Genomic DNA, 8497 nt, shown 5'->3' with positions numbered 1-8497 from the left:
ACCCTGGTGCAGACCCTGCGACCCCCGGACGGGCCGTTCCTCCAGCTCTGGCACTGGCTGGGCTCCTGGGTGCAACAGGTTTGGGGGTGCTGACACGGGGAGCCCAGCCAGGGGCTGGGGCAGGGGCATGGCAGCAGTCTGGGCAGGGGCTGAGCCATGACCCCGGTGCCTTGGGTCCCATCTGCCCAACGCCACCAGGGCTGATGCCCGCTCTTTGTCCCTCCAGGTGAGCAGCTCCAGGCAGGTACGTGCTGGCGTCCCCTCTGCACCCCCCACCACCCGTCTCACCCCTGGCCCGGCAGGGTCAAATACCGCACACGCTGCCTTTTCCGCAGCACCCATGGGTGCTCAGCACCTAGAGGAGATGTCCCCTTCTCAGAGGGTTTCCCCATCCATGGAGAATCAAAGTGTGTCCAAGCCACCGGGCATGGGGCATGAGCCAGCGGGTCAGTGATGCTGCCGGTGTTCCCGGGGCACCGCTGGCCCTAAAACACTGATGGGTCCCCAGGCGGTGGCCGGGGCAGCGAGCACGGCGGCGTTCTTCCTCTGCGAGGGGCTGCTGGGACAGCACTTCGACGTGGTCCCCAATGGGGCGGCTGAGCCCCAGCCTGGCGATCTCTTCCTCTTCCCGCTGGCCTCAGGCGGTCCCGGCTGGTGGGGCACCCACGCCGGCATCTACTGCGGTGACGGGGAGATCATCCACCTGGAAGGTGAGGCCCAGGAGGTGGTTACGGTGCGGGGGTGTCCCCGTGGAAGGGAGACCGGGTATAGCGTCCCCTCTGCCCCGCAGGCAGCTCAGGGACGTCCCCATCAGGGATCGTGGCCAAGCACGGCAAGAGCCACCTCCTGCGGACGCGGGGCCCGGCCAAGGTGCTGCGCAGGAAGGGAGGGCTGGACGCAGCCGCCCTGCAGCGCCGCATCCGGGTGGCCATGGACCAGGCGATGGAGTACGACGCCGTCACCTGCAACTGCATCCACTTCGCCCTCTCCCTGCTGGGCCTGGGCCACTTTGCCGGTGCCATGGTGGGTGCCACCGCCATAGCAGCTGCCACCACTCCGGGGCACCGAGACACCAGCTGTGGCAGAGCGTCACCACAGCCCAGCTTCTCTCCCAGGTGTCCCCAGCGCTGCAGTGATGGAGGCGGTGACGTGCTTGGGGGACGCGCAGGGCTGGGTCATCCTTCGCCAGGGGATCAGTATCGTGCTGAGACCTTTGGCAATGCTCTTCTGTGGCAATAAACAGTTAACAATTGCACCAAGAGCCTGTCCCAAGCCTGTTTGATTTGTGTTGTTTTCACTTTCATTTTACCAGAAGCTTCTTTCCCGGAAACCACCAGTAATCGATGCCCAACCCAAGGTGCAGCCCTGCCCCCACTCGCCTGCCTTCCTCAAGCATAGTCACCACCACTCTTTGCTTCCTGAGGTGTCCTGAAATAAATACATTCCTCTTTCATTGGCGGTAACAAATTTCAACCGTGAAAATAAATGCTCCCTGGGCTGATGGTTTAAAACTGGCCAAAGGTCTGCTCGGAGGCCGGTCACGGGTGGTGAACCTGGGCTGTAGGAAGGTGTCTTGGAGGCGGGTGGGAGGTCGCAGCATGACACAAACATTTGGAGATGTCCTGCAGCTCCTCTGCCTCGAGCATTTCCGGGATCTCCCTCCTCACCTCCCTCAGTTCCCAAAAGTAACATTTCAGCTGCACATAGCAAATTAACCGCAGCTTTAAGAGGTGCAAAAGTCAATCTGGGGTTTTCCTGGACTTTGTGCTGCTTTTGGATTTGCTCTCAGCCTTTCACTGCCTCTCATGTGCATCAGGAAGGATGTGAGGTCACATTTTGCCCAGGCAGGAGCCATCGCAGCTACATTTCCCACAGCCCTTGGTGGGGGTGCCAGCAGCCCAGCTCTGTCCCAGGGACATCACTGATAATGGGATCGGTAAGGACGCTCCCACCTTCACACCCCTTCGTGGGCAGCTGCCCCCAACATCATCACCCGGGGCAGGGGTGGAGCAATGAAGGGGGCTTGTGCTGAGACATCTCCAGCTCAAAGAAGTTGGGAAGGACAGGTGACTTTTGCTGGAGCCAAGCCCTTGGGCTTGACAGGAGCCATCACAGGCAGGGTGTGAGGGCAGGGTGGGACCCTGTTCTCCACGCGTGGGCAGCACGGCATGAGCACAGCGCTGACACCACATTTCTGTTCCTCTCTCCTTGCAGGCATCAAGCAGCTGTGTAAGTAGGAGGTTGGTGAGACCTCCCCTGGCAGCGTGGGGGCTTGGGGCGTGTTGGGGGGTGATGGGGCTGGTTCTGCTGCCTCCTCACATTCCCTCCCTGGCACGGTTAGGAAAGGGAGATGGAGACGCTCGAGTTTCTGCTGTTCAATACTGCTGATCGGTTTGGGGAGGTCTTCATGAAGGTGTCGGACCGCGAATTGCAGCCTGGGGACATCGTGCTCTTCCCCATGGACAGCCGCTCTGGTGCCAGCAGCAGTTTCAAACACGCGGCTGTCTACTGCAAGGACGGAGAGGTCATACACTTCCAGAGTAAGCACCCGAACCCCTGCTCACCTTTGGGACATGACAGTGGCTGAAGAGCGGCTGCACCAGGGCAATGGGCGAATCTCGGTTTGCCAGATACAGACAGTAAGAACGGCGATGGTCGCATCAGCAAGGAAGGTTTTGAAGCCATGAAAGAGAAGAGGAGGAAATGCTGGGTTTACCGGAAAAAAGACCAGATTGACCTCAAGGACTTCAATAACAAAGTCAGAGAGGCGATGAACAGCAAAGCCAAGTATAACCTCCGTAAGAACAACTGCATCCACTTTGCCCTCCACCTTCTGGGCCTGGTGGACTTCTACAAAGAACTGGTGATCATAGAGGTGGGTATCACGGCTGTGGTGGGATGGCTCCTGCACCCACAGCCAGCCCTGCATTTGCATCCTGACCCCATTCCCCTGGGGCTGGCCCATGGGCAGTGGGGACAGCAGTGGGGACAGCCAAGACCCCCATGTATGGACAACTTTCCCTTGCAGAGCCAAATGGAAAATGCAGTTGCCTGTGCGGCTGTGAGTATCCCCAGCATCAGCCCTCCCCAGCAGGGCTGTGGGATCCCTGGTATGGTTGTGGGGTCCGCAAAAAGGGCTGGTGTCTCCCGCAGGGGTGGGGTCCCTAGGAGGGAGGCAAGGTCCCCAAGAGGGCTGGGATCTTTATGAAAGTTGGGGTGCCCAAGAGGACTGGGGTCCTTAGGAAGGCTGGGGTCTTCAGGGGGTCTCAGTTCACCAAGCGGGCTGGGGTAACTGGAGGGCTGTGGGGTCACCAGGAGGGCTGGAGTGCTCAGGATGGCTAGGTCCCCATGGGGGCTCTGGGATGCAAGGGAGGGCTGAGTCACCCTAGGGCTGGGGTGCCCAAAGAGGGATGGGTTCCTCTGGGGGTTCTGTGGGGTCCTGGGAGGACTGTGGGGTCCCCAAGAGGGCTGTGGGATCCCTGGGAGGGAGGTATCCCCAGGAGGGTTGCGGTTCCCATGAGGTCTGTGGGGTCCCCAGGAGGGCTGGGGTGCTCTAAGAGGGCTGTGGGGTCCAGGGAGGGCTGGGTTCCCCAGGAGGGCTGGGGTCCCCAGAACAGTCTAGGATCCTTGGGCGGCTTGGGGTCTTTGGGAAAGCTGGAGTCCCCAGACAGGGCTGGGGTCCTGGGCTCTGTCTGCCAGCACTGGTGGGAGGCCCAGCCACACAGGGAGGGAAGGGAAGGGTAGGGGGTCGGGGGACTGTCCCCTTCCTTTCCAGGCCACCTGCAGCCCATCCCCTCCCCTCGGCATTGCAGTAACGCGATGTGATATGAGCGGTGGCGGTCGCTGCCTCCCCCCACGGACAATCCCCCCTGACCCACAGAGGAGCCTTGGTGCTGACCCGCGTACCCCGACGCCTTGCCCCAGAGCAGGACCTGTTTTGGGGGGATGGGTCCTTCCACTTGCTGGAGCGTAAATGCTATCCATTACTTAGCATCTTTATTAAATTTTTCTGCTTGATATGTGCCCGTTTTCCCTCTATGCCTCATTGCTGTGTGACGGGGCGAGAGCTACCTGACTGGTAACCACCATCTCGGAGCTTGCAAGCTGCAAAGAAAAACAACAATCACTGAAATATCTGCCAATATCAATAATTACTTGTAAAGGAGCACTATAACAACAGAAATAACTACAATAAGGATGACTAATAGAATACACTACAGAACGCATCATAAATATGTCACCTATCTGACAACATGCACCAGAACAGAGTTGTGGTGGGTTGACCTTGGCCTGCTGCCAGGTACCCACCCAGCCCCTCTGTCATTGCCCCTCCTCAGCTGGACAAGGAGAGAGGAGGAAACTGATGAAAAGGTTGTGAGTTGAGATAAGGACAGGGAGGTCACTCAGCAATTGCTGTCACGGGCAAACCAGACCCAACTCAGGGAAATTAATTTCATTTATTGCCAATCAAATCAGAGTAGGATAATGAGAAATAAGAGCAAATCTTAGAACACCTTCCCCCCACCCCTCCCTTCTTTCTGGGCTCAACTTCACCCCAATTACTCCACCTGCTCCCCCTGAGCAGTGCAGGGGGACGGGGAATGGGGGTTGTGGTCAGTTCATTGCATGTTGTCTCTGCTGCTTTTTCCTCCTCACGCTCTTCCCCTACTCCAGCCTTGGGTCCCACCCACGGGAGACAATCCTCCATTAACAGCTGCAGTGTGGTTCCCTCCCACAGGCTGCAGTTCATCACAAACTGCTCCAGCATGAAGTCCTCTCCACGGGGTCACAGGCCCTACTAGGAGCCTTGGGTGCCGCGTGGAAGTGGACCTGCGCCACAGCCATCACCACCTGTGAGGACACACTCAAGCATCATCTGGTGGGTGTGGGGACACCCCAAGGGATGGCTGTGTCCCCCAGGATCCCCCCGGCAGCACCCAGAGGAAGCCCATCCCTGGGGATGCCCATCCTGGGCACCCTGGTGGCTCCTTGGCCCGTGGGGACATCACGAGCCCAGGCTGATGGACACCGCCGGTGGCCTCCAGGGATGGACAGGGCTGGGGCAGGGGGCTCACCGCGGCATTGCGGCTCTGCAGCACGGTCTTGGTGTTGCGCAGGAGCAGGCGGTGGACTGGGTCCGTGATGTAGGCGCTTGGTCAACGAGTCTGCTGCCACCTTGGCATCCTCTCCTCGGAGCTGTAGAAAGGCTTCTTGGTGCTCGTCTCCAGTAAGGCCACCTAACGGCAGGTGGGACACCTTGCAGCTCCAGCAGCACCCTTCTTCACCCCACCCCCTAGCCCAAACTAGGGCTCCCAAGGCACCCACACTCACATTCTACTTGGGGCTGAGGAACTGGGTGCATGGTCAGCATGTTGATGATGACCACCTGCCCCCACTCCTCCACATCAATGAGCAGGTTGCAGAGCTTGTGGATGACGTGGATGCACTCCGGGCAGACCTCCTCGAATGCCATCACCACACTGCATCCACCAGCTGGGGAAGGAAAGCCCGGGGTGACTCGCCAAGCTGGTGGCATCTCTGTGAAGATTCTGGTTACGTGGGGATGGTGGCATCCCTGTGAGGATGCTGACTTGGTGGGGACAGTCACATCCGCATGAGCACGCTGGCTCTGGGGACAGCTGCATCCCTGCATGGATGTCGGATCAGTGGGCACAGTGGCATCCCCACAAGGATGCCAGACCCGCAGGGATGGCTGCAACACCACAAGGATGCCATACCCGTTGGGACAAGACACAGAGCCCTTCCCTGGTCCCCTCCCGGGGCTGCCAAAATGCCACTACCAACCCATTTTCTAAGGGACATCCATCCCCACTGACGCAGGGGACCTGCAAGGCTGCATCCACCCACAGCAGCTGGGGGTGGCACCTGTGGGACGATACTTGGCCAAAGCCACTGTCACCAGAGGGTCCTGGGGTGCTCCTTGGAGAGGTCTTACTGTTGCAGTGGCCCAGTGCCGCGGTGGCCACCGTGGGCTTGGTGTTGGCGAGCGGCCACAGCTCATCAGCTCGCAGGGCACTGTAGCAGGTGGGTTGTCCAGCCTCAGTGGCCAGCACCGGGCTTGTCACCTCCTCGGCCGTGTCACCACCCATCAGTGTTTTTGGCCACCTGCCTGGCCCCATTGGTAGCTGACAGAGCAGCTGGCACAGTGCCCAAGGCTGTGGCTTGGGTTTCAGCAGAGTCACGTGACACCACAAACATGTGGGGACAGAGAGGTCCTCAAGGTGGGGTCGGGCACGGCCCCCTGTCCCCAGCTCTCTGGACATCGTGTTTTCTCCTTGCAGATGAGCCACCTCACCCAGGTAAAGGGGGGAGCCAGCACTGAGGACACCTGCACCCAGGTGGTCCCACCCCACTGCAGTGGCACCCAGGGCCATGGACACCGTTGTTGGGACCTGCCCAGTGCTGAGTCTGGGGGTGCCGAGGGGGTGGGGTGCTGGGAGGCTGCTGTGGGCTGGGGATGGGTGCTGTCAAGGGTGGGTGCTAGAAACGGGGGGTGCTGGAAATGAAGGGTGATAGCAAGGGTGGATTCTAGCACGGCAGGGTCCTACCAAGGGTGGGTGCCGGCAGGGGATGGGTGCCAGTAGAGGCTGGGTCGCACGCTGGCTCTGCCCCCTCTGCCCACAGGTGAGCACCCTGGTGCAGACCCTGCGACCCCCGGACGGGCCGTTCCTCCAGCTCTGGCACTGGCTGGGCTCCTGGGTGCAACAGGTTTGGGGGTGCTGGCACGGGGAGCCCAGCCAGGGGCTGGGGCAGGGGCATGGCAGCAGTCTGGGCAGGGGCTGAGCCATGACCCCGGTGCCTTGGGTCCCATCTGCCCAACGCCACCAGGGCTGATGCCCACTCTTTGTCCCTCCAGGTGAGCAGCTCCAGGCAGGTACGTGCTGGCGTCCCCTCTGCACCCCCCACCACCCGTCTCACCTCTGGCCCGGCAGGGTCAAATACCGCACACGCTGCCTTTTCCGCAGCACCCATGGGTGCTCAGCACCTAGAGGAGATGTCCCCTTCTCAGAGGGTTTCCCCATCCATGGAGAATCAATATAGAGTAGACAATAGAGTTTATAATGAAATATAATCTGCAATATATTCTATGTAGCATAACACATAACATGCATTACATAACATATATAACATATAGCATATAGAATATAATATAGAATGTAGAATGGATAATGGATTATGTATAATGTATGATCAAACATAGAATATATAATATATATATCATAATTATTATAATCTGTAGTAACATATATGTTAAATAGTGTATAGCATGTAGCATGTAATATATAGTATTTAATGCTGATACAATACAATACAACATATGTAGAATAATGTACAACACATTATGATTTAATACATATTATAATATGTACCAAATATAATTCATATATGCTATAATATATATAATATGCATGTACCGTGTACATATATGCAGATGTATACATCTGCTATAATACATCCACTCTGTAATGTATTATGTATGAAATAGTAATAAAATATGTCATACGATACGTGTTATTATGGTATAATGTAATACAGTGCAAATACGTAGAATTATGTAATCCCTGATGATGTATGAGGCGTCTGTATTGCACCGTATGAGCACGGCTCAAACACCAATCGCCCAGATTACCCCCATTTTACCGCCGCCCGGCACCCGACGCCGTGCACAGGGGCTGTGCGGGGCCGGGGAGCAAAGGCATAGAGGAGGGTCGGGGCTGGGGACTGCAGGCATTCTGAGCCCAGAGGAGGACCATGATGGGGACCGTCAGCATCCTGGAGAAGCTATCAAGCTGAGGACCCCCAGGCATTCCAGAGAATGACCACGATGGGGACCCCAGTCATCCTGGAAGACCACAAGGGGGATGCCAGGTGTCTTGGAGAAGGACCACAGTGGGGCCCCTGGGCACCCAGGAGAAGGACCATGATGGGGACCCCTAAAATCCCAGAGAAGAACCATGATGGGTACTCTGGGTGTCTTGGCGATGGACCACGATGTGGATCCCTGCCATCCTGGAGGACTGTGATGGGGACCCTGGGCATCTTGGGGAAGGATCATGATAGGGACCCCCCAAGTATCTTGGAAAAGGACCATGATGAGAACCAAAGGCATCCAGAAGGCCATGTTTAGGACCTTGGGCATCTTGGAGAAAAACTACTATGGGGGACCCCAGGCATCTTGGAGATGGACCATGATGGGGACCCTGAGGATCCCAGAGAAGAACCATAATGAAGACCCCCCCAAACATCTTGGAGAATGACCACAGTAGGGACCCAGCCATCCCAGAGAAAGACCCCACCAGCAACAGCAGTCCCACCGTGTCGCACCCACTCAAGCAGAACACCACTCTTACCCGTGGGGCTATCATCCAGCCCGGTGCTCACCACCGACCCCGCTGGTGACGCAGCCATCCCGTACCTGACGTTCTCAACCTTTCCCTCTCCCCTCCCTCCGGATCCACCGCAGTGGATGTACCAG

The 8497-nt window shown here is 57.8% G+C and overlaps 2 protein-coding genes across 13 annotated transcripts in view; both read left to right on the top strand.

The window, feature by feature from the left end:
• The window catches only part of LOC113484176, a 3354-nt gene extending 2093 nt beyond the window's left edge, over positions 1–1261 (top strand). For 4 of the 10 annotated variants that reach the window (XM_026856407.1, XM_026856408.1, XM_026856404.1 and 1 more), the window contains 2 exons: positions 509–710; positions 791–1261. In XM_026856407.1, the coding sequence (XP_026712208.1) occupies positions 509–710; positions 791–1239 (651 nt within the window). In that variant the 3' untranslated portion in view covers positions 1240–1261. Of the gene's footprint in view, position 1; positions 70–106; positions 245–335; positions 711–790 lie in introns of those variants that run through there. The other 6 variants (XM_026856409.1, XM_026856406.1, XM_026856402.1 and 3 more) reach the window with 6 other exon arrangements.
• Positions 1262–1561: 300 nt separating this feature from the next.
• On the top strand, positions 1562–3556 carry LOC113484177. Of its 3 annotated transcripts, none has more exons than XM_026856412.1 (5): positions 1562–1932; positions 2211–2229; positions 2342–2540; positions 2631–2865; positions 3031–3556. In XM_026856412.1, exons 1-5 carry the CDS (start codon positions 1928–1930, stop codon positions 3206–3208), a joined length of 636 nt encoding a protein of 211 aa, XP_026712213.1. In that variant the 5' UTR covers positions 1562–1927; the 3' UTR covers positions 3209–3556. The 3 variants fall into 3 exon arrangements, with proteins under 3 accessions (XP_026712213.1, XP_026712214.1, XP_026712216.1); XM_026856413.1 differs by having other exon boundaries at positions 1562–1936; positions 2215–2229; XM_026856415.1 differs by lacking the exon at positions 2211–2229 and having other exon boundaries at positions 1562–1936.
• The last annotated feature ends 4941 nt before the right edge of the window (positions 3557–8497 follow it).

Source organism: Athene cunicularia (genome assembly GCF_003259725.1).
Source record: "Athene cunicularia isolate RWA chromosome 10 unlocalized genomic scaffold, athCun1 chr10_part1, whole genome shotgun sequence".
NCBI classification, from domain to species: domain Eukaryota; kingdom Metazoa; phylum Chordata; class Aves; order Strigiformes; family Strigidae; genus Athene; species Athene cunicularia.
The sequence above is the reverse complement of the archived record's forward strand: the minus strand, read 5'-3'. Positions and strand labels throughout refer to the sequence as shown.

Excerpts from the sequence above, each read along its gene's own strand:
- LOC113484177 (XM_026856412.1), top strand. Across the intron at positions 2,541-2,630 it reads AGAGGTCATACACTTCCAGA|ATACAGACAGTAAGAACGGC; the intron begins GTAAGCACCCGA and ends TCGGTTTGCCAG. Across the intron at positions 2,866-3,030 it reads GACTTCTACAAAGAACTGGT|CCAAATGGAAAATGCAGTTG; the intron begins GATCATAGAGGT and ends TCCCTTGCAGAG.